The sequence below is a fragment of the Taudactylus pleione genome, unplaced genomic scaffold (assembly GCF_031769625.1).
Source record: "Taudactylus pleione unplaced genomic scaffold, aTauple2 ptg000093l, whole genome shotgun sequence".
NCBI lineage: Eukaryota > Metazoa > Chordata > Amphibia > Anura > Myobatrachidae > Taudactylus > Taudactylus pleione.
Window position 1 is genome coordinate 30,892,368 of NW_028284495.1, and position 24,378 is coordinate 30,916,745.

General features: G+C 43.3%; 1 protein-coding gene across 2 annotated transcripts in view; it reads left to right on the top strand.

Annotated features, from left to right (window-relative positions):
* SMCHD1 (structural maintenance of chromosomes flexible hinge domain containing 1) overlaps positions 1-24,378 on the top strand; it is a 397,862-nt gene that overhangs the window by 360,977 nt on the left and 12,507 nt on the right. For both annotated transcript variants that reach the window (XM_088469636.1, XM_088469637.1), the window contains exons 45-46: positions 2,029-2,200; positions 15,552-15,710. In XM_088469636.1, the coding sequence (XP_088325762.1) occupies positions 2,029-2,200; positions 15,552-15,710 (331 nt within the window). The remainder of the gene's footprint in view (positions 1-2,028; positions 2,201-15,551; positions 15,711-24,378) is intronic.

Consider the following 24,378-nt stretch of genomic DNA (forward strand, 5'->3'; position numbering starts at 1 on the left):
GATGTATGGATGTAGTAAGAGCCCAAAGAAATTTGTCATACAGATAGTCTTTTTGTATTTGTATGATTTTGGGAGAAGACTATTACTCGGTGGATTAGGTAATCCACCAGGCATGTGTGGATGCAGGTTTTCCGGTGCAAGAAAGTTTTGACTGCTCATTCCACTAGGTCAGTGGGGAGTTCATGGGTGGCTAGGCAACTGGGCCTAGCAAATTACAGATTGGATGCTAGCTTTGGTTGGAAGGTGGTCCGCTCTGCCCAGGAGCATCCCTACTCTTACAGACCGCTATGGGACATCAACAGCATCTCCACTGTGTCCCCCAGGATGAAAAAGTCAGATTGCAAAATCCATTTTTCCAATTCCATGGTGGAGACTGGATGCCTTCCCTTTCGCTCCTTATTGTTTGTGTTATGTGATTGTACTTATTTTGTCAGGACAGTGGTCCCTCTCCTCATCCTCATTTACTTTGTATTTTCTTTGGGCTACGTTATTTAAAAAAAACTGATTGCAGTATGGCCATATAGGGTTTTGAGGTGAATGAGCTTGAGCGCTAAGTTTGAAAGTGCCCAGGTTCCCCACTCAATCATCAACCTCACCGACTCCACTATCTGCAAAGGAATCAGAGAAAGGGCTTCTATGGTGTGTAATACAGATGTGTCCTTGCTCATCTAGCCTCAATATGTCATACAGTGCGATATGCTTGGTGTGAGTGAGCCGCTAGGTCCAGTGCAATTCTGTTGGGTGTCTTTTTTTTTTTTTTTTTGCTGAAAATGTGACAAAGTCGCAATGAGATGCGACTAGCACGCACCAGGAGACTGCTGCTTAATTTGATATGCGACACTTGTATATATCTGTGTGCGACTGAGTCTGTAAACGGAACTTATCGTGGAAAAAAGCTGCTAGATCGTAGCACTTCGCATGCTGATTCAGAGACTCACTCACACACACAGATATACAAGTGTTGCATATCATTAATCAGCACAGTCTCCTGGTGAGTCCTATTCAAATCGTGTAACTGCAGCAAAGACGAGTGAGGACACATCTGTAATCCTGAGTTTTAATTCTGTCTCTCCTAACTTTCTCTTTCTCTCCCTCCTTCTTTTCTCTTCCTCCGTTTTTCTCTTACCCTCCTTCTTATCTATGTTACCCTCTTTCCTGGCTGTCATACACAACTACCTCATATTATTCAATCACCAAAGTCTCAAGCATACCCCATGCCATAGCTGTCACACCAGGCACTTCCACTTCCCTGGCTGTGACTTGCTTACTCTAGCTTTCTAATGTCTCATGCTAGGTGCCAGCATCCATCTGCCATATGCCCTATACCGTCTATTAGATATATCTCTGCATTCACTCCCTGATTCTTTGTAGCAGTTTTATCTGCTAAAAGGCCTCTGCTATCAGCATCTACCTCAGGTTTTACACAGCAGATTTTACCTTTCCTGCAGAAGAACATGTGTTAGTGTTTCCTGGATGTGCCCAGCTCACTCAGCACATGCTGGTTCACCCAGCTCCCTCTGCCAAGACACGTGGCACAAGTGAAATCAATCACCGGGCTCTGCAGGAAAGAGGAACCCCCGGCAGCTCTAGTATGAAATAAATGTTCTCCTACCTCCTGTGGCAGATACGGCCCGCTCAATACTGTCAACAGCGCAATCTTGTCAGATGAGCAGCATATGTTGGTTCATTATCCACAGCTGCTGAAATATAGGCGATCATCTTTATGAAGGCTACTAAACCACAACATTTACTATAATCCTACAAATCTGCTTGTCAACGGGGGTGAATATGTATATAACTGTCCAGCTCTCATTGTATAGGTCACAGACAGAGTTTGGTACAGTATTTAGTAGATTTTTTGTTTTTCAACTAATCACTCTTGTCTTTTTTTTATTTAATTTTTCACAAACAATTTAGGCAGGCTTTTCCTTGACACAGCGAAGTATAAAGGGGTCTATGCGGTTTTTCTTTTTTCATTTGTTTTTTTAACTTAACTTTTTTTTTTTTCCATTAATTTTCTTCATGCAGCTTGTCAAATTGTCATACTGCCCAACATTACTAACTAGAAATGGAGACAGAATCCGCAGCAATGGAAAGTTTGGTGGATTGCAGAATAAAGCTCCCTCTATTGAAAAACTTAGAGGAATGGTGTTTGGAGCACCTCTGCCCAGAGAATATGACAACATTTCTACTGAAATAGGTGTGTATAAAGCACTTTCACTATTTTTTAGTGTATAATGGACAACATCCTTTTTTAGAAAATCAAGACAAATTGGTCCATGCTGCAGATTTTCTGAAAATGGGATGTAGTTGGCATCTCGGCAGCAGGAATGCCTGCGGCCAGGATAGCAGCGATGAAATCTCGACAGCAGTCTGAATCCTGGCTCCAGAATCCTGACTGCTGACGTCCCAACGGTAAGTATTAAGGTAAGGGGGAGGGTTAGGGGTTAGGTTTGGGCACTAGAAGGAGGGTTAGGTTTAGGCACTAGGGGGTGGGTTAGGTTTAGGCACTATGGGGTGGGTTAGGTCTAGGCACTAGGGGGAGGGATAGGCTGCGGGGGGGGTTATGGTTAGACTCTTGGGCGGTAGGGTTTGGGTTAGGCTGTGGGGGGAGGGTTAGGATTAGGCTGCTGGAAAAGTGGTTTAGGGGATGGGTTAGGCTACTTACCTAATCATGTTGGAATTCTGACTGTCGGGATGCCGCTTTCTGTATTCTGACCGCCGACAGCCGGGATCCCGTACCCGACCCCTGAAAACACTTCTTTCCCAGTAAGCTTCATCCTTATAGTGGATGCCGAAAATCTGGTTTTACAGTAATGTGAATAATGATAGATTTTTAATTTACAACTTAATTTACAAATCCATTCCAAAGTATAGAATAGAAAATAACTTTGTATCAAATAGTGGACAATGAGATTAGTTCTTTATGCATCCAGGGAATAATCTTGTATCTGTCACACTGAAGACTTCCCTTCCGGCCTCTAATCCTGAGGAGGGATGAATATTATCAACTCAGCGAGCACTTGACGTCCATGATACATATAAAATATATATTTAATAGAAAGGGCACAATAGTGCAATAAAACTTTTGGTGATTTATTCAATTAGCTTAGAAGCCACAAAAAGTAAAAAATGTTGATAATAAGCTCTAATCATGAGCACAACATCAAATAAACAAGCATAAAAGAAAATAATAAAAGCGTATAACATGAGAATGAATAATAAGTCCGTATGGATGGGCCCGTACCAAAAGGAAGATGTAAAACAGCATGGTCTTGCAAACGGGGTTCCAGATTTCCCCTGTGTGACTCGCTGTTAAGGTGTTTCCAGGTAGGGTCCTCCAACAGCATGCAGCTGACTGACACGCTTCGAGCACCTCTTTATCACCTTTATGAAAGGTGATAAAGAGCCCCATCCACCTTCATTTTTCACTTCATTATATATTAAACTTTAAAGATAAGCAATACCTACAGTAATTTGTAGGCAGGGTTCATTGTTATATGATAGCAAAACACAGTAACTTATTACTCGGCAGTAAGTATCCCATCTGCATTTGGAGGTAGAGTAGGGAGTGTTGATTACAGCAGCTAGATTTGGCATCTATTGAGCCATGCATAGCGAGGGTGGCAAAATTTATGCTTTGCGATGGCCACCTCAGTCTCCAACATTAAACCCCATAGAAATCCTGTGGGCTCAGTTGAAGAGGTGTATATTTCCAAAAACTAGAAAAGACCCATTAGCTTATAAAAAAAATAGTATTGTATTTGTTTCATTATTAGTATAAGGCTACGCGAGTCTGTAGTTTTATCATTATATCTATACATGTATGTTTGATATATATATATATATATATATATAGTGAGAGAGATAATAAATATATATATATATATTATACATATAATTATGTATGGTATACTTTGTATGGTACATTTTGTCAACATGGTCGTAGTGTCAACATGCCAAGCATGTTGACAGTCATGATGTCAACACTGATGAAATGTTGACATGATCAGAATTTCGACAAAACATTCTTGGTGGACCAGTGGTGACTTCCTGGGTTTGGTGGGTCTGGCGGCTGCAGCAGTGACATCTTGATGACCCTAACCTCCCCTCCCGCAACCCTCTGCTGCTGGTCCGTGTAATAAGTCAACAATTCATGACGACATTCTGCTGCCGGTCCGTGTAATATGTTAACATTTCATGTCGACATTGTGAACATGTCGCCTTTCTGCAAGTGCTGACATTCACTGATGATGTTTCAACATTGTGGAGAATATATATATTTATATATTAGGGATGTGCAGGCTCGGATAGGTTCGAGCTTGCACGCTGAGTTCGGATTTTTCCCTCCAAAAAAACGGAACGAGGCAAAACGTCATCTTGCATGGACAAAAGTCCAGGAATGATGATGTTTGTCCATGCAAGATGACGTTTTGCCTCGTTCTGAGTTCCGTTTTTTTGGAGGGAAAAATCCGAACTCAGCGTGCAAACTCGAACCTATCCGAGCCTGCACATCCCTAATATATATAGTCCAAATAGGTCCACACTCTCGTCTTCAATAATAAATTGCTGGTGACACACCCATATGGGATCACAATAATCCTCTTCATGCAAAAGTAGAAAAAAAGGGGGGGTAGCACTCACCAGTCTTCTTAAAAACATCTCTTTATTGCATCTCAGTAAAAATGTTACATTTCAAAATCCATTTTGATTTTGAAATGTAAAATTTTTACTGAGATGCAATAAAGAGATGTTTTTAAGAAGACTGGTGAGTGCTACCCCCCCTTTTTTTCTACTTTTATTTATATATATATATATATATATATATATACTTAGAGGGCGCAATGATACATATTTTCTGACATATCAATATCAAGCAATTCCAGATATTCAATAATTTGCAATAAGTGCTGGCATAATGTCCGTTTTAAAGGTCATTTTAAATAGATCTCTTCTCTTTGATAAAAGCTCCAAGGAAGTTGATGGTAGATTCCATAGATTCTAAAAATAATTAAAAAACAAAAATTAACATCTATAAAATACCCACGCGTTTTGTCCGCTAGGACTTCATCAGGGGTATACACATCAAAATTGTATGTGATCCATACAAGCTTGATTCTGGGATCACACCTTGAGAATTGTCCTCAGTTGAATAGTCCTTCTTAGGGACAACAATTCGAAAGCTTTTTATTGGATCATAGACAATTTTGTTCCTTTTTAGGGACATTATTTCGCCAGTTTTCTATTGGATCACATACAATTTTTATGAAGTCCTAGTGGACGAAATGCGTTGGGTTGTGATTCCAAGTTCATTGGTCAGAAGTGAGACACCTTCCTATTGCAAATCTGACCCTATAACAGGAAACAGCAGGATAATTATTGTCATCTTCCACTGTTAGAACCAATGGACAATTGATTGTGTAAGCAATTATTATGTACAAATCGTTTTATGTCAATTTGACAAATAATTTTCAATAAATATATTGTCTACTACATCTAATAGTGGGCCATTTATTGGGTGTTCTTTTTTGGTGAGTGGGTCTTTTTTAGATATTTATTTTCGGAATCTATGGAATCTACCATCAACTCCCTTGGAGCTTTTATCAAACAGAAGAGATCTATTTAAAAGGACTTTTAAAAGGACATTATGCCAGCACTTAGTGCAAATTATTGAATATCTGGAATTGTTTGATATGTCAAAAAATATGTATCATTGCGCCCTCTAAGTATATTTTTTTGTGTCTCTAAATTTGCTGGGTTCCACTTGAGGTGCAGCAAAACTTTTCACATTATAGCGCAAAATAAGGGCATTTTATATATATATATATATATATATATATATACACACAAACCCATCAGCCATGGGTGAAGTTACAATGGCACCTGTCAATGGGTGTGTGTGTATGTATGTATGTATATATGAATATATATATATATATACCGTATATACTCGAGTATAAGCTGAGTTTTTCAGCACATTTTTTGTGCTGAAAAAACCCCCCTCGGCTTATACTCGAGTGACCAGGGCCGGTTCTCCCGTTACGCAGCCGAGTAGGGCACCACATATTGGAGGGCGCCTCACTCAGCTGCGTACCATGCGGGGCGCGGTGCAGACTGTGTCTCTGTGACACAGCTGCGCCGCGTGTGTAGCGCTGACCGGACGGAGTTCGGTCAGCACTACACAGTGCCAAACACATAGCCGCCACCGCCGGCAGCTGTGTGTTTGTTGTAATTAGCAGCTGATGAGAGTCTGTCAGACTCTCATCGGCTGCTGCTGCTCCCACTGCGGGAGCCATCTTCCGGCTCCCGCAGTGGGTAATGGGAGATACGTCATGATGTCATGACGTCTCTCCCATAATGCAAAGCGGTCGGAGGAGCCGGTAGCAGCGTCGGGACCAGGAGCGGGGTTTCAGGTAAGTGGGTTTTTTTGTTTGTTTTTTTATTACGTCTCTACTGGGGGGGGCTACTACTTGGGGCAGTACCAGGGGGGGATTACTACTGGGGGCACTACCAGGGGGGGATATTACTACTGGGGGCACTACCAGGGGGGGATATTACTACTGGGGGCACTACCAGGGGTGGATATTACTACTGGGGGCATTACCAGGGGGGATATTACTACTGGGGGCACTATCAGGGGGGGGATATTACTAGTGGGGGCACTACCAGGGGGGATTACTACTGGGGGCACTACAAGGGGGGCTACTACTGGGGGCAATTTCTTTATTTTTACCAGTAGCTGCTGCATTTCCCACCCTAGGCTTATACTCGAGTCAATAAGTTTTCCCAGTTTTTTGTGGTAAAATTAGATACCTCGGCTTATATTCGGGTCGACTTACACTCGAGTATATACGGTGTGTGTGTGTGTGTATATATATATATATATATATATATATATATATAGTGCCTTGCTCAAGTATTCACCCCCCTTGGCATTTTTTATGTTTTGTTGCCTCACAACCTGGACTTAAAATGGATTGTTTGAAGGTGTGCATCATTTCATTCACAGAACATGCCTACAGCTGTGAAGTTCTGTTTTTTTTTTATATTGTGAGGAATCAAACAACATTTAGGACAACATAACACAAAACTTCAGCGTGCATAACTATTCACCCCCTAAAGTCAGTACTTTGTTGAGCCACCTTTTGCGGCAATTACAGCTGCAAGTTGCTTTTGATAAGTCTCTATGAGCTTGCCACATCTTTCCCCTGGGATTTTTGCCCATTCCTCAAGGCAAAACTGCTCCAGCTCCTTCATGTTGGATGGTTTCCGCTTGTGAACAGCAATCTTCAAGTCTGACCACAGATTCTTAATTGGATTGAGATCTGGGCTTTGACTAGACCATTTCAACACATTTAAATGTTTCCCCTTAAACCACTCGAGTGTTGCTTCAGCAGGATGCTTTGGGTCATTGTCCTGCTGGAAGGTGAACTTCTGTCCCAGCCTCAAATCACAGGCAGACTGAAACAGGTTTTGCTCATGAATATCCCTGTATTTAGCACCATCCATCTTTCCCTTGACTCGAATCAGTTTCACAGTCCCTGCTGCTGAAAAACATCCCCACAGCATGATGCTGCCACCACCATGTTTCACTGTGGGGATGGTGTTCTTGGGGTGATGGGATGTTTTGGGTTTGCACCAGACATAGCATTTTCCTTGGTGGCTGAAAAGTTCAATTTTAGTCTCCCCTGACCAGAGCACCTTCCTCCATACATTTGGGGAGTCTCCCACATGCCTTTTGGCAAACTCAAATCATGTCTTCTTATTTTTATCACTAAGTAATGGCTTTTTTCTGGCCACTCTTCCATAAAGCCCAGCTCTATGGAGTGTACAGCTTATTGTGGTCACGTGCACAGATACACCAGTCTCTGCTGTGGAACTCTGCAGCTCCTTCAGGGTTACCTTTGATCTCTGTGCTGCCTCTTTGATCAATGCCCTTCTTGAGTTTTGGTGGGCGGCCCTCTCTTTGCAGGTTTGTTGTGGTACTATGTTCTTTCCATTTGTTGATGATGGATTTGATGGTTCTCCGGGGGATCATCAAAGAGTTGGATGGTTTTATTATAACCCAACCCAGAATTGTACTTCTCAACAACTTTGTCAATTACTTGTTTGGAGAGCTCCTTGGTCTTCATGGTGTGATGCCTCTTGCTTAGTGGTGTTGCAGCATCTGGGGCCTTTCAGAAAAGGTGTTTTTAAACTGACAGATCATGTGACACTTAGATTTCACACAGGTGGACCTCATTTCACTAATTATGTGACTTCTGAAGCTAATTGGTTGCACCAGAACTTTTGAGGGGCTTCATAGCAAAGGGGGTGATTACATATGCACATGCCAATTTTCAGAATTTTATTTATAAAGATTCTTTTTTATATATATTTTTCTCATTTCACTTCACCAAATTAGACTATTTTGTGCAGATCCATCATATAAAATTCAGATAAAAAAATTACATGTTTTAATGTAACAAAAAAGGTAAAAAGTCAAGGGGGTGAATACTTTTGCAAGGCACTGTATATACACAATTAGGCAATTGTGTATATACAGTGAATACTTTTGCAAGGCACTGTATATACGCAATTAGGCTCATTGATGTGTGTGGGAAACAAAGACTAGCCTGTCTGGTCCGATCCCACAGAAGAGCTACTTTAGCACAAGTTGCTGATAATAATGGCTATGATCGAAAAATGTCAGAACACACAGTGTATCACAGCTTGCTGCATATGGGGCTGTGTAGCCATAGACTAGTCAGTGTGCCCATGCTGAACCCCTATACACTGCTGAAAGCATCTACAGTGCAATGACAATGGGCACTTGAGCGACAGAACTAGACCATGGAGCAGTGGAAGAAGATGGCCTGGTCTGATGAATCACGTTTTTTTTTACATCATGTGGACCTCCAGGTGAACCTGGGGAAGAATGGCACCAGGATGCACTGTGAAGAAGGCAAGCTCTGGGCAATGTTTTTCTCGGAAACCTTGGGTCCTGGCATTCATGTGTATGTTACTTTGACATGTACCAACTTCCTAAACATTGTTGCAGACCAAGTACACCCCTTCATGGCAACTGTATACTCTGATGGCAGTGGCCTCTTTCAGCAAAATAATGTGCCCTGCCACACTGCAAAAATTGTTCAAGAATGGTTTGAGGAATATGATAGAGTTCAAGGTGCTGACCTAGATTTCAAATTCCCCAGATTTCAATCCAATGGAGCATCTGTGGGATGTGCTGGAAAAACAAGTCCTAGCCATGGAGTACCCACCTCGCAGCTTATAGGACTTAAAGAATCTGCTGCAAACGTTGGTGTTGGATACCACACAACATCTTCAAAGGTCTTGTAGAGTCCATGCCTTGATGGATCAGAGCTGTTAGGCATGTGGCTTTAGTGTTTGGCTTATCGGTGTTGTAGAGATATGGGTAAATTAGGACATATTGCGACATATATTTTTGTTTTGATGTCAGGTTATAAGTCTGCCCCACACAGATAAATAGAATGCTAATCTAACTCCGGAAGCCTGAAGGGTGGTCTGGTGGAGTGCATAGAAATGTTCATTCAATTAAGGTGGATACACACCAGAAAGATATATCTGCAGATGATGGTTGATCATACACATTGAACAACCATCACTGCAGTCCTGTTGGCGGGGGGTCGCATCCCCTCCACAGCGGCCTCTGCAGCAAGTGCATGGTCGGTCAGCTGACCGCCCGTAAACACAGCACAATGAATAGATATTTCAGCAGATATATCTGCTATCGGCTGCGCTGCACACCCAATGAGATATGTCTGTGAACGACATTAACAGACATATCGTCTGTACACACTGGTCGACGTGCACACGATATTTCAGCCAATCAATTGAACAGCCCATATGTCAGCCAGTGTGTACCCAGCATTATGGTATCCTGTCAGCAAGAAGCTGCAATTAACAAAACAGGGATTCATAAACAAAACCTTTTGTCTGTGGCTGCATACAAAAATAACATAACATTGCCTATCTGTCTCCTAAAACAGTGGGAGGTAAACATCTTCCTACACAGAAACACAAACAATTGATAGATGGCGCTAATGTCCCACAGCAGATGATATAAAAATAATTTATTAAATACACAAAAACAGTATTAATAATCCCTTATTGGAATTCCTAAAAAAGGGTATTGCAACTCAAATAATAAACATGTACATAAGACAATGAAAAAAATTAAATAAATAAATAAAATTAACAAAGTCAAATAAATAAATATATAAGAGTCAGCATCAAAAAACAGCCAGTGGATAATGATCTCCAATATCCCTAAAGTGTGAAGTGTAGATATTCCTCTCCAATTAGGATGATTGAAAACTGCACAGTAACAGTTCTACGTGCAGTAGAATAATTGCTGGAGTTCTAAATAACTAGCAATAAGTAACAACTGTGCCAGGAATAAACGATAATGCAACACTTGTATCTGGTAAAAGTGTACTCCAACCTAGACAGCAGATGAAATGGAGTAATAATAATAATAAAGTCAGGGCAATACTGGAGCCTCAGTATGTATGTGTGCTTAACAGTACTCACTATCCTCCTTCAGTATAAGCCGCTCCGGCGGCGATCAGTCTGCAGCCTTCGTAGCTTCTGTCAAGAGGCTTTGAAAAAGCCGCCTAGTGCGGAGAAACGCGTTGAGGGCAAGGGGGTGTTTGCCGGTGGTGTGTCTCCATCCCTAGACTGTTTGTTTGCAGTCACGATACCCCAGTTTGTCTTCTCTTCAGATGCATCAGCCCCATACCACTGGTCCTTACACAGCACACTGCCTGGATATGTACAAGATCTACAGGCACAGTAAGTCATTATTGGACTAGTGCCGGGAGGAGACCTGCTACCTATTCATCTCCGGAGGAATTAACAGAAGCTACGGAGGCTGCAGACTGATTGCCGCCGGAGCGGCTTATACTGAAGGAGGATAGTGAGTGCTGTTGAGCACACATACATACTGAGGCTCCAGTACCGCCCTGACTTTATTATTCTTACTCCATTTCATCTGCTGTCTAGGTTGGAGTACACTTTTACCAGATACAAGTGTTGCATTATCGTTTATTCCTGGCACAGTTGTTACCTATTGCTACAATCATTTAGAACTCCAGCAATTATTCTGCTGCACGTAGAACTGTTACTGTGCACAGTTTTCAATCATCCTAATTGCAGAGGAATATCTGCACTTCAAACTTTAGGGATATTGGAGATCATTATCCACTGGCTGTTTTTTGATGCTGACCCTTATATATTTATTTATTTGACTTTATTAATTAATTTGTTTAATTATTTCATTGTATTTTTTTCATTGTCTTATGTACATGTTTATTATTTGAATTGCAATACCCTTTTTTAGGAATTCCAATAAGGGATTATTAATACTGTTTATGTGTATTTAATAAATTATTTTTATTTCATCTGCTGTGTGACATTAGCGCCATCTATCAATTGTTTGTGTTTCTGTTTTGATTGTTGGTGGTTTTGGCAAGACCCCTGATAGTTGTGCAGCTTTTATAACCAGCAGATAGAGTACACTCTATACCCCCACTGGCGCCTTAGCTAATATATTTGTTTGTGTATCTTCCTACACAGGTAGTCAGACAACAAACAGTATCAAAGCCTCACAATATTTTATCTAGTTTTGATGTAAAATTGATATTCCTTTATCATCCATCTGGGGGATGTCATTACCTCTGGGTTATGTATAGTGAGCTGTGGAGTCGGGCACTAACTAAGACTGACTCTCACCCCCTATATAACCCCTCTCCTTCCACTAGAACCTCAGTCTTGTTTTTAGTGCCTTGGAGTAAGGCACTAGATAGGTCCTAGCTTTTTGAAGTTTAATTTTCTCATTTTCCTTTTTTTTGGTTTGGGTGCTTAGTCCCTGTTAATAGGCGACAAGCACTAGCAGAGTGAGAGTTAGGTAGAAATAGAGGTATTGTGTGAACCCTGTATCCCACTCTAAAGACACACACATCTGAGGGGGCTGCTGGTAAAAGGTAAGCTTGGTACATGTAAAAACCTTGTTTGCTGTATTACTGCTTCCCGGCACGCCGCTTTAGCAGAAAGGCCGGGCATGTTACTACTCATGTGGCAGCAGCTGTAGGTGTTACAGAACAGTGCATGCTGCCAGCTTTTTGGACAGGGTGGCTCGTTGGCCACGCTCCCATGAAGCTGCACATGCGCCGCCTATGACGTCATTACTAAGCATGGGGGCGTGACCGGGAGGCGCAGGGAACTAGGGAATTTCTATGATGACGTCAGGCGTCCTGATTTAAGCAAGACGCCAACGACGTGCCCGGTCATGCCCCCATGCATTTGATTGACAGCAGGCTCATGGGGCTTCATAGGCCACGCCCCAAACACTATTTTGGCAGGTGTTTGAGTGCTGCTGGATTCCTTCTTTGCCAAAACTCACTGCAAATTACAGAGGGATGGCTGTCTCTGATCAGATAAGCAGTTTAACTAGGATTATTACGTTTGGTAGTTAACCTGGTGATTTATGGTGGTCTTTATAGCATTGTTATGTATATATAAGCAACTTTACTGCACTACTTCTTTAGGAATTTAGGCAGTAACATACCTTGTTTTGTACTGAAGATTCTTGTTTGCCTTTGTTTTTTGTGCAAGTAAATGTGGACTTCAGGAGTCCGGTTTTATTTTTTTGCATTTAAACAGGTGATTTAGAGTCTTATTAAGCATCCTCTCTTGCTGTCATTTCAGAAGCAGCGGTTGTTGATCTGGGTAAAAAAAAAAACCCTTCTTTGTTTTTTTTTCTATCCAAACAGTGCTACAATATTTCCAGAGGAATTTAGATAGCTATCTGTATTGTATAGCGTTGCCTTTCTCTCTCAGTATGGAGAAGCCATACCAAAAAACAGGGATCAGTCACATTTTATACTTGTACAAAATGTGCTGAAAAGTTGCCAAAAGGTTGTACAGACCCCAGGGTTGCTCTGTGCTGGTTGTTCACAGGAAGATTCATTACTGGGAAGTTCAGCTGAACAGACTATGATGCCTGATTGGGCCAGGTCTACGGCTTAGGCCATAGGTGAATTAAGTCACTCTCAGGCAAATTATATGTTACCCTGTACTCAGACTAGTTTGTTTGATCGCTCGGTAGAGGCCAGATGGGTCCAGGATATGGGGCAATGTCTCGCTGAGATGGCATCTGAGTTAGCAGCTCTTTCTTCTAAATCTCTGCTTCTCATTTTTCATGAGGATAGGGTGGTGTTACGCACTAAATCTTCCTTTCTCCCGAAAGTGGTATCTGCTTTCCTCATGAAAAATGAGAAGCAGAGAATAACAAAGAGCCGCTAACTCAGATACTCTTCTGGCTGAGGCAATGGGCAAAAGAAAAAGCCTTCAAAGTGAGGAATAGCAATTCTACAGATTCCAATGGCTCCAAAGGTGACTTTTGAAGTGCCTCCAAAACTAAATTCAAGTCCCAAGGAGGAACCGATGGGACATAAGGAGGCTGTATGCAAAGAACCCCCTGCAAGAAGGTTTGAACTTCAGGAATGGAGGCCAATTTGCTTTGAAACAGGATCGACAGGGCTGAAATTTGTTCCTTAAGGGAGGACAATCTAAGACCCTTAACCAAACCATCTTGCATTAAAAACAAAAGATGAGACACTTGGAACCTTTCAGGTTTAAACTTGTGACATTCACACCAAGAAATATATATCTTTCATACTCGATGATAAATCTGGAAAGTGACTGATTTGCGAGCCTGCATCATGGTTTTTACAACAGATTCTGAAAACTCTTTGGCCCTCAAGATGTTGGATTCAAGAACCATGCCGTCAAAGCCAAGCAAGGCAAATCGGACGGTTCCGATGCCCCCCCCACCTTAAATTGGTTTGCATTGGTAGATCCCAGAGGTAATGGCATCTCCCAGATGGATCATAAAGGAAATATGATTTTACTCACCGTAAAATATCTTCCTTCGAGTCCATCTGGGGGACGCTGGGATCCCTCACTTATTTGGTTTCATACTAGTTACCTGTTGATTTTCTGGTTTTCTCAGTTCTTCCGTGCGTCTATCCGGCTTTGTTAAACCTAGACTGAGTTTCTAGTGGAAGGGGAGGGCTTGTATAAGGGGTGGGAGCCAGTCTTAGTTAGTGCCTGACTCCACAGCTCACTATATATAACCCAGAGGTAATGGCATCCCCCAGATGGACTACAAGGAGGAGATTTTACTGTGAGTAAAAATCGTATTTTCTGTAACAGCTAGGAGTTCCCAAAATTAATTAAATATATTTGTAGTCGATACACAAGTTGCATGTGATGTGAGAATCATTCAGATGTATGGGTTGGGAGAAATGAGGTATCTAACCAATCGCACATCACAGCAATGTCATATTTGCATATATTTGATAACTTAAATACTTAAGACTAATGTGAACATAGCATATTTTATGTAGATACCACACAGGGGACGTTATGTACAGTTATTGGCCCTGATTTAATTAACTGGTCAGCCAGTCAGCAAAGACTTGAATATGAGCTCACTAGAGAGGAGGGGCAGGTGATAAAAGTTATGGAAATATTTTCTTCCAATTCAGACTTTGGGGAATCCATTCTAAATTGAAGCCTGTACCTGCATTTCTTGCCGGTCCTCCTGGCCAGAATAAAATGTGTTTATTATCTGTAGTTTTTTTTTCCTTTTTATTTGAAATTGCAACACGTTTTTGTCTGTAATCTGTAATCCATTTTCTTTATATAATTTCTGTAAGCACTGTATTCTTTTTGTAGATAAAGTATTCCTTTATTCATATATTTCATATATTCTCTACAACCCAGCCAATGAGGAAGCATTAGATCGCAAAGGTTATACTACAACATTTATTGATTGCTAGAAGCAGGGAGAGACCAAATTAACCGTGTAGTGAAATGTAGTTGGTACACGACACATACATCAATTATATCAAATAATGTAATTATGGGAATATCTTCAACTTAAAAAATGTTTTATTTGTGTTTTAAAATATAGCAGTAATGTCTTAGGTAATCGCTTTTTAGAGCTATATATATGTATGTATATATATATATATATTATGATAATATAATATGACATATGACGGTGGTTGTAGGACAGGTTATTGTCCCAGACGTTTTTGGTGCAAAAGTAGGAAGTAAGATGTGGAATTTTAAGTTCTGTACACTAATCCTTTTAGTGAAGGCGGCAGCAGTCTTTCAATGTTTTCGTATGGCAGCCGAATTATTGTCATCTGAAAAAAGGGGGGTTGAAAAAAACATGCTTCCCCCGTTAACCGCGGGGGGAAGGGTTAGGTTTAGGTATCATAGCGGGGTTAGTGTTAGGTTTTGGGGCGTTAGGGTTAGGCACTAAGGGGGGAGGGTTAGGTTTAGGCACTAACGGGGAGGGTTAGAAATATTTTTATGAAACACCTTCATAAAAGGAAAGCGCTATTCAATTAATTTAAATTAATAAACTTCACATAATAAAAGTGTAAAATTTGTATACTGAATAGACCGTTACTTGTGTATATGTATATACTGACAACATTATACTTTGCATACAGATCTGTTACAGCAGTATTGTGCAGCAGTTGTAAGATCTCAGTCCGTAGCTGAAGACTTAAACAAGCATATGGAAACCTTGAATTCTCCGGATATGAAGCAGAAGAAACAAGAGCTGGATGAACAAGAGAGGTCTTTAAAAGAGATTGAGAAAAAACTGGGTATGTGCTCTATTCTTCCTTGCACAAAGAGGTGTATTTGGTTTTTATTATGTCACAAATACAATACCAGGGAAAGTATTCTTGCAGGTAAACATGAGCAGTAATCGTAAAACTTTTTTTTTCTTCCCATGCTAATTAGTTTTGCTATTCCCAAATTTATGCATAGAATCTCCTCTTTTTGTTCTTTTTTTTTTAGGAGGCCGTATTATAGATAAGAATGTGATTGACTGGTAGTGTGCATTGACAGACAAGATTTTTATTATACTGTGTGTATGTATATATATATATATATATATATATATATATACTGTGTGTGTGTGTATGTATGTATGTATATAATATATTCTGCTGATAGACTCACTGGAGATCACACCTCACTATTGGAAGTTAAGCTGTAACTGCTGTTGAATAGTTCAGATACATTTCCTTATACTAACTGTTTTACCCCCGAAGAAGTCTTATTAACAAGATGAAACGCATCAGGTAAAGTGGCAGATATTGGCCAATGTCATGAGCTCACACTCAGTCAGGGTGAGACAGAGAAGGCTAATTACTCCTCACCACCAGTGGAGCATTACTGCTTCTGATGCTATCTTATGTAATCGTGTTCTTAACTTTAATGCCAATTATTTAAGAATAATACATTTTAAAAGAGTATCTAACATGTGGCCAATGGCCTTTTGTTTTGGCTGCTTTCTTAGTATTAGGCTCTGATTCCAGGATCCACAAAGAGATATACATCCATTGATCCAAGAACTGTGTTCCTTACCTTTCTGGTTGATTAAAGATTAACCATTATATACTGTTGAACTATTGTTCTCTTAAAAGAACTTCAGATAAGTTATTTATTATTTATTTATTACCAGTTATTTATGGGATGCAGTCAGGAAGCTGACTGTCGCAATGCCAACCGCCAGCTTCCCAACTGTCAAATCCCGGCAAGGTACTAATGACAGGCGTCGAAATCCCGACGCCTGTCATTAGACTTACTCCGGGTGCTCGGCATACTGATCGAAGGTAAGCCAGGCGTGAACAGCCACAGGGAGGGTTAGGTTAGGGGCTTCCGGGGGGGGACTTAGGGTTAGGCACCCCCCCCCCGGGGGGGTTAGGCTAGGGGAAGGTTAGGGTTAGGCACCCCCCCCCCCCTTAGGTTTAGGCTGTGGAGAAGGGGGATGGTGTACAGTATTATGTGTGTGTGTATTTCTACATCAGGGTCCATAGGGTATCCACGGGATACCTTGGGGTATTGGTGATGACGTCAGGCATCGGACACCACAGAGTTAAATTTGCATCTTTCCAGGATGCACTGGGGTCCCTCTCCTATACCCCGGCCCCGAGCAAAGGCATCTCAGTTTCGTGTGTGTCCGGCCAGGAGTCTGATCACTTGCAAGCAGCGCGGGGCTATAATGGCCCCTGAAATTTTCTGCAAGCAGCTGTGGCTACACAAATGAGCTGTACAGCATGGACAGTCAGTACTGACGTCCATGCTGTCGCTCCTACACCTTGCCGGAGCAGAACGCCGGTACTGATCCAAGGATGCTGGTAGGTATCTGGGGTCACAGGTAGCGGTGACTCCGGATTACCTGGAATGTGGCCGGATTCAAGAGGGCAGGTAAGCGGCGCGGTCCCGCGGAGGGTACCCGCTGGTAACACAGTCCTGTAGGTCTCCAGGCAGGGGGCTCCCTGGGGACAGGCTGCGCGTGGAGCCAGGTATTAACCTGCGCTTCCACTAGACCACCAGGGACAGTGGGCCGCAGCATATGCGGTACAGCGCGGCGTCCCAGGGGTTAACAGCATGCCAGGGGACCCCGCCTTCCCTGTCTTAGCCGGCGCCTCCCCGCTGCACAGTGTCTTTCCACAGCAGTCTGGCGGGCTGTGTCAGCGCTCCTCCCCCGGGCCCGCCTCCTCTCTGCTCCTCGGCGGCCTTTTTCTAATGAAGTGTGCAAACGCTGTTGGATGCTGATACAGGTTGCATCGTGGTCCGGGTCCCCCCGCATGCCTCTCCTCCAGAGTAAGGTCAGAGTATGCTGCACTGTTTCCTACCAGGCTCTGTGTCTGCGTAGTTGATCTCAGTGCTGATAGTGCAGGGATTTATTTCTGCATTGTATGCGACTTAATGCTAGCGCTGTCTGCCTGTACTTTCACTTCTGACTATCAGCCATTTTGCTATCCCTGTTCTTCTGCAAAAGCCCTTGTGGTGCGGTGTTGCAGGGTATTCATTGCCTCACAGCAAAAATATTGTCTGTGAGGTGTGTCACATACACTCCGTTACACTCATCATGTCTGAGAGTGAACGTGAATTTCCTCTGCAGCTAAAGTGTACCACTTGTACTGTACCAATAGCGGAGGGTGAGGGGTACACTGTAGGTTTATGTCGGGCATGTTATATAATTTCACGCCCAATTTCTGTAACTGCACCTGTGCAGGAAACGCCCTGGGCTTGTTTTGCTGAGGCACTTACAACCCTTGTGGGCCAGCTGGCGAAGCCCCCTGCATTTCCCCAAATTGGGTTATCGCTGCAGTCGGTAGGGTCATCACCCGTGCAGGGGTTCCCTAGACAGCTGATGGTACCCCAGTGTCTCCCACTTTCGCCCCCCCAGGTCTCTCAGGAACCTGCGTGGGTACACTCATTGTCCAATACGGTACAGCACCTGACGGACGTTTTACAGGGGGAGTCATCATTGCGGCCTGCTAAGCGGCCTTTAATGTCTCAGACAGCTCATTATGATGAGGATGACATAACGTCTGATGACGGGGAGATTTTTGACCTCTTAGACAAGGAGCTCCCTCGTACTAAGGAGGTGTAGTCCAAGTCTAAAATATATATACCTGGCCTTATAAGGGCAGTTATTACAGATGACGATCCCCCGTGGCCAAATCTAAATATGCCTTCTTTAAGGATATTAAGGGTGATGCCACTGTATTCCCTCTATCTGGTCAGTTTAGTGGATCATTTAGAAGAGGCGTGGAAAAATCCAGGTAGGCGGTACCAGCCTCAAAAACGTTTGGCTTTTGCATACCCCTTTGCAGATAATTATTATTTCCAAATGGGAAACCCCTTCACAGGTGGATTCTCATGTCACATGCCTAGTGAGGAGTGCTACATTGCCCATGCCCTTCATGTCCTCCTTAAAGGATGCTACGGATCGCAAGGTGGAAATAAGCCTGAAATCCATTTATTCCCTTGCGGGGGGGGGGGGGGCGTCCAGACCGGCAATGGCAATGTGCTGGGTTGCCAGAGCCATGGAGCTTTGGGCTGATGGCTTGGAGATGTCTCTAGATGGTGACTCGTCACCTGAGCAGGTGGAGTTAGTGGGTAACCTCATAGACTCAGCTATGTACATTAATGAGGCAGCCTTAGCTATAGGGCTCCTCACTTCCAGAATCTCCTCAGCAGCAGTGGCTGCGCGCCGTACACTCTGGTTGTGTTCTTGGAAAGCAGATGCAGATTCCAAAAAGTGATTGAAATGCTTGCCCTTTAATGGACAGGACCTGTTTGGCCCTGATCTGGACAAAATTGTGGCCACTCTGGCAGCAGCTAAGTCTGCGTGTCTGCCATCGGCTACAGTCCCATCAGGGACCCCAAAGTAGGAGGCCAGCTTCCTCAGTTCGCCCAGTGCTGGTGTCTCACAACCGTAGACACTTGGGTAAGAAAAGTGGTCTCTCAGGGGTACGCCCTCTCCTTCCGGCGGAGGCCTCCCAGCCGGTTTTTCACCAAGGGCCTTCAGTCAGACCAAGACAAGGCCCGGGAATTCCGGAAGGTGATCCACTCTATGCTCCAGGCTGGAGTTATAGTGCCGGTCCAGTTGTCCCAGAGAGGATCTGGGTATTACTCCAATCTTTTTCTGGTACAGGCCCAGGCTCAACCTCATATCACTCAACAAATTCTTGAGGGTTCCTCGGTTCATGATGGAGACCCTGCGTTCCATCATTTTGGCAATGGAGCCAGGGGATTTTATGGTGTCGGTAGATATTCAGGATGCTTACCTGCATATTCCCATTGTCTCAGCACACCAGCTTTTCCTCAGGTTTGCAGTAGGAGACCAACACTTCCAATTTCAGGCACTGCACTTTGGTCTGGCCACAGCGCCTCAAGTGTTTACCAAAGTCATGGCAGCCCACCTGTGGATGCAGGGGGTCCACTTGTTGCCCTTCTGCTGTTGGCACGGTCTCCAGAGATCCTTCAGTGCCATCTGCAATTGGCAGTTTCTGTGTTGCAAGCTCACGGCTGGCTGATAAACTGGTAGAAGTCATCCCTGGTGCCATCACAGAGGTTGCTCCATCTCGGAGCCCTGTTGGACTCCCAACATCAGAGGATCTTTGTGACGGAGGAAAAGATCTCTGCATTACAGGCAGTTGCAGTTACCTGCAGAGTCGCCGGGTGGCTATTCACTCGGCGATGAGGTTACTGGGTTCCATGGTGTCGATAATGCTGGATATACAATGAGAGATAATAGTGAAAAAATACTTAATCCTTTTAAAAGGTGTATTAATTGTCTTTGTCACCCCCAGTCCTTTTGTATAATTTCAAACAATCACAGAGGGCTCCATATGATGCATATGTGGAAAAACATATATGAAAGAAACAATCCTTAATAAAAATAGAAAAACTTCATCTCTGTTTTAATCAGGATATCATAGGTATTTGCGTACGAAACTCACATGACAAAGTGTGAGTATGTGTATCTTTGTCTTCCCACTATATATTCCCAATACGTCTACTTGAATAGGTGAAAAGCCCACACAGAAAGGTACTAGGTACCTTACTCACGTTCAGTGTGCGCTGAAAATGCCCGTAGTGGTTTCTCTTTAGATATCATTCATTGTCCCATCAATTTGTCATCATTCAGCCATTCATCCTCATGATGTAAAGGAAAAGGATGACATATGTAGCTAAACAGCAGTTTATTACAGGAGACAAGACATAAAACATAAAGTGAAGGATCACAACCTGATAAATTATGTCATTGAAATCCGGAATCCACCATCTCCTCCAAACAGGTCGACAAATCCAATAGTACAATAGCACAAAAATCTCGTAACCAACGCGTTTCGATCCGTCTGGATCTTTTTCAAGGTATATGGGACACTTCAATAATGGGTACCTTAAGTACCCCTTACAATCATGTAATCAATTACCAATCTCAATTAAAACCTTCCCATGCATATGTGTATATCCTATCTCACATAAAATATAACATTCTTAGATAATCCACATTCCCGGGTGTAAAAACTCCTCCTTCCTAGCGTCATCGTGCCCGGCAGGGGCACTTCCGGGAACCACGTTCTCCAGTGTCGCCACTTTTCTCTCGCCTGATGTGCGGCGCCCGCATGTGATACCTTCCCGGAACCTTAATCTTCTCCATTAGTGTGTCCTGGCGGGCATGTTGGAGAGTGCAGCCCCGGTTTCCGGAATTACCGGAAGTGACGTCCTGCATCCGTGACATGCCCCTCATATACATAGAAGTGGCACACTGAAGTTAAATATGTCCGGGAATATGGTGTCCATATTGAAGCCTTTATATTAAAAAGTCTCCTACAAATAATGATAAAAACAATCATAAGGACACTCAATAATAAAAATAATGTGTGGACTTAACGCAGCTTATATAAAACTATACAAATCCATAATTCAATTTTAAAACCATATCAAATATCATAAAAAACAGAACATAAAACAAATATACATATTAAAAATATTCACAGTATAAAAAATAAAATACTACAGAAACCATTTAATCTCAAAGTCTAAATTAAGACCATCAAGGGCCAACGTTTTATATTTATAAATAATCTTCATTTCTTCCTTGGCTATAGTAGCCATATCATTATTAGATCTCATAGACCCTTTAATTAATTTTAACCCAAAGAAATTTTTTATGTCATCTGTGGAACATTGATGAACAGTTTTAAAGTAGGCTGACAGGGAATGGGAGTCTAGCCCTTTTCTAATGTTGCGGAGATGCTCTCCTATACGAGTTTTAAGATTCCTAGTTGTCCGCCCTATATAAAACAAGCCACATTTACATTCAATGGCATATATAAGGTTTTTTGAATTACATGTAATAAAATCAAGGACCTCAAACTCTTGTTCATTAATCACAATATTCGTGACTTTCTTCTCCTTCCCCAATTTTTTTACATTCCTACAACCTAAACATAAGCCACATCTATAGAAGCCTACCGATTTGTTAGTATTTGTACTCTTATCAGACTTTAGATATGCACTTTTAACCAGTTTTGTTTTTAGCTTAGCTGCCTTTGTGTAAATGTGAACTGGTTTGGGTTTTGAGTTTAGTGAGACTCTTGTTTTGTGCCTATAGGGGCTGCAGGTGTTGCGCACCATATACGTGGCCTTTTTTCTTTTATCCATGGTGTCGATGTTCGACATAGTGGAGTTTGCCCAGTTTCACTCCAGACCTCTGCAGAAGTTGATCCTCTCCAGATGGAATGGGTTGCCCCACCGGATAAAGACACAAACAATGGTGCTGTCACCGGAGGTACCTCTGTCGTTGGCCTGGTGGCTGCAGACTACTCACCTGAACAGGGGGCACCCCTTTTAGATTGCGGACTGGGTCCTTCTGACGACGGACGCCAGTCTTCGAGGTTGGGGAGCAGTGTCGGGTCCGCACGTCTTCCAGGGAAGGTGGACACCAGCAGAATCTGCGCTTCCAATCAACATCTTGGAACTAATGGCAGTATTCAAAGATCTCCAACAAGCAAGACATGTCCTCCACGGAAAGCCCGTGCAGGTGCAGTCGGACAATGCCACCACGGTGGCATACATAAACCGCTAAGGAGGAACTCGCAGTCAGGCGGCCCTGACAGAGGTGTCCTGCATTCTAGCGAGGGCGAAAGGCAATCTCCCTGCTATCTCAGCAGTGTTCATACCAGGAGTCCTCAACTGGGAAGCAGACTTTCTCAGCCGTCAAGACGTGCATCCGGGAGAGTGGTCTCTTCACAAGGAGGTGTTTCAGCTACTGGTGAACAAGTGGGGCCTTCCAGAGATGGACCTCATGGCCTCCCGACACAACAACAAGCTTTCTGTGTACGGGTCAAGAACAAGAGACACAGAGGCACTTCTGGTAGACACTCTGTCGGTCCAGTGGACCTTGCAGTTTGCGTACCTCTCCCTCCATTCTCCCTTCTTCCTCGAGTGATTCGCAAATGCAAGCAGGCGGCACGCTCCTGCTGATAGCTCCAGCATGGCCCAGACGGCACTGGTACTCAGATCTCAGGAGCCTATCCATAGATGATCCGATGCGGTTGCCTCTACGTCCGGACCTGTTGTCTCAAGGTCCTTGCCATCACCCGGACCTGGGCTGTCTGTGTTTTGACGGCGTGGCTGTTGAGACTGTTGAGGTCCAGGGGTTTTTTCAGCTCTGTTGTTAACATCATGCTCAGAGCTCGGCAGCCGGCTTCTGCAAGAATTCACCACAGCATACTTTCTTTGAATGGTATCGACCGAGAGGATATGATCCTCAGGTTTTTAGGATATCCAGGATTTTGTCTTTCCTACAAGCGGGCTTAGATCACGGTCTTCGCCTTGGTTCACTGAAGATGCAGGTTTCCGCCCTGTCAGTGTGGTTTCATCGTAGGATCGCTACACTTCCTGATATCCACACTTTTATGCAAGATGTACTTTGCATACAGCCTCCCTTTGTTCCACCTGTGGCTCCTTGGGGCTTGGCTGTGATCCTTAGGGCTCTCCAAGGACCACCATTTGAACCACTGGGCTCAGTGGATTTAAAATGGCTCACAGCTAAGACTGTTTCTTTCGGCCATTGCCTCAGCCATGTCGCCCCCCATTCCTAATTTTTCATAGGGACAGGGCAATGCTGCGCACTTGCACTGGGTTCCTACCTAAGGTGGTATCTAGTTTCCACATCAATGAGGAAATTATAGTACCTGCCTTTAATTCCCCAGACCCATCTGCTGGTGAGGCCTCCTTGGATGTGGTAGGGCTCTTAGGATTTATGTTGACCGTACCAGTTAATTTAAGAAATCGGACTCTGTCTGTCCTCTATGGTTTCCATAAGAAGGGTTGGCCTGCCACTAAGCAAACCTTGGCAGGATGGATTTGCATTGCGATTTCTGAGGCTTACATTCATGAGGGCCTGTCTGTACCATCCTCTCTTAAAGCTCACTCTACTCGGTCTGTGGGTCCTTCATGGGCAACTCGCCGTGGTGCCTCTGCAGTTCAGCTGTGCAAGGCAGCCACGTGGTCTTCTGTCCATACCTTTGTGAGGTATTATGCATTTGATACCATCGCCTCTCAGGATGCTGCCTTCGGGCGGCGGATTCTCCTTCCAGCACAGGAGCGTCCCCACCCTTAAAGGATACTGCTGTGGTACATCCCCAAGGTATACCTATGGACCCTGATGTAGAAAATAAGCGATATGGTAAGAACTTACCCTTGTTATCTCTATTTCTACGAAGTCCATAGGGTTCCACAGGACTCCCGCCCTGTCGCACCTGTACTGCAGATGGGCTTTGATCTGGTCACCGGTTTTTCTGTCTCCTTCTGGTGAGAATGTGATTATTGTGTGTTCCAGACTTTCTTCTCTCTTTGTTCTCCTCCGGCCTATGGCTTGTTATGACACTGAGATGCCTTGGCTCAGAGGCGGGGTATAGGAGAGGGACCCCAGTGCATCTTGGGAGGATGAAA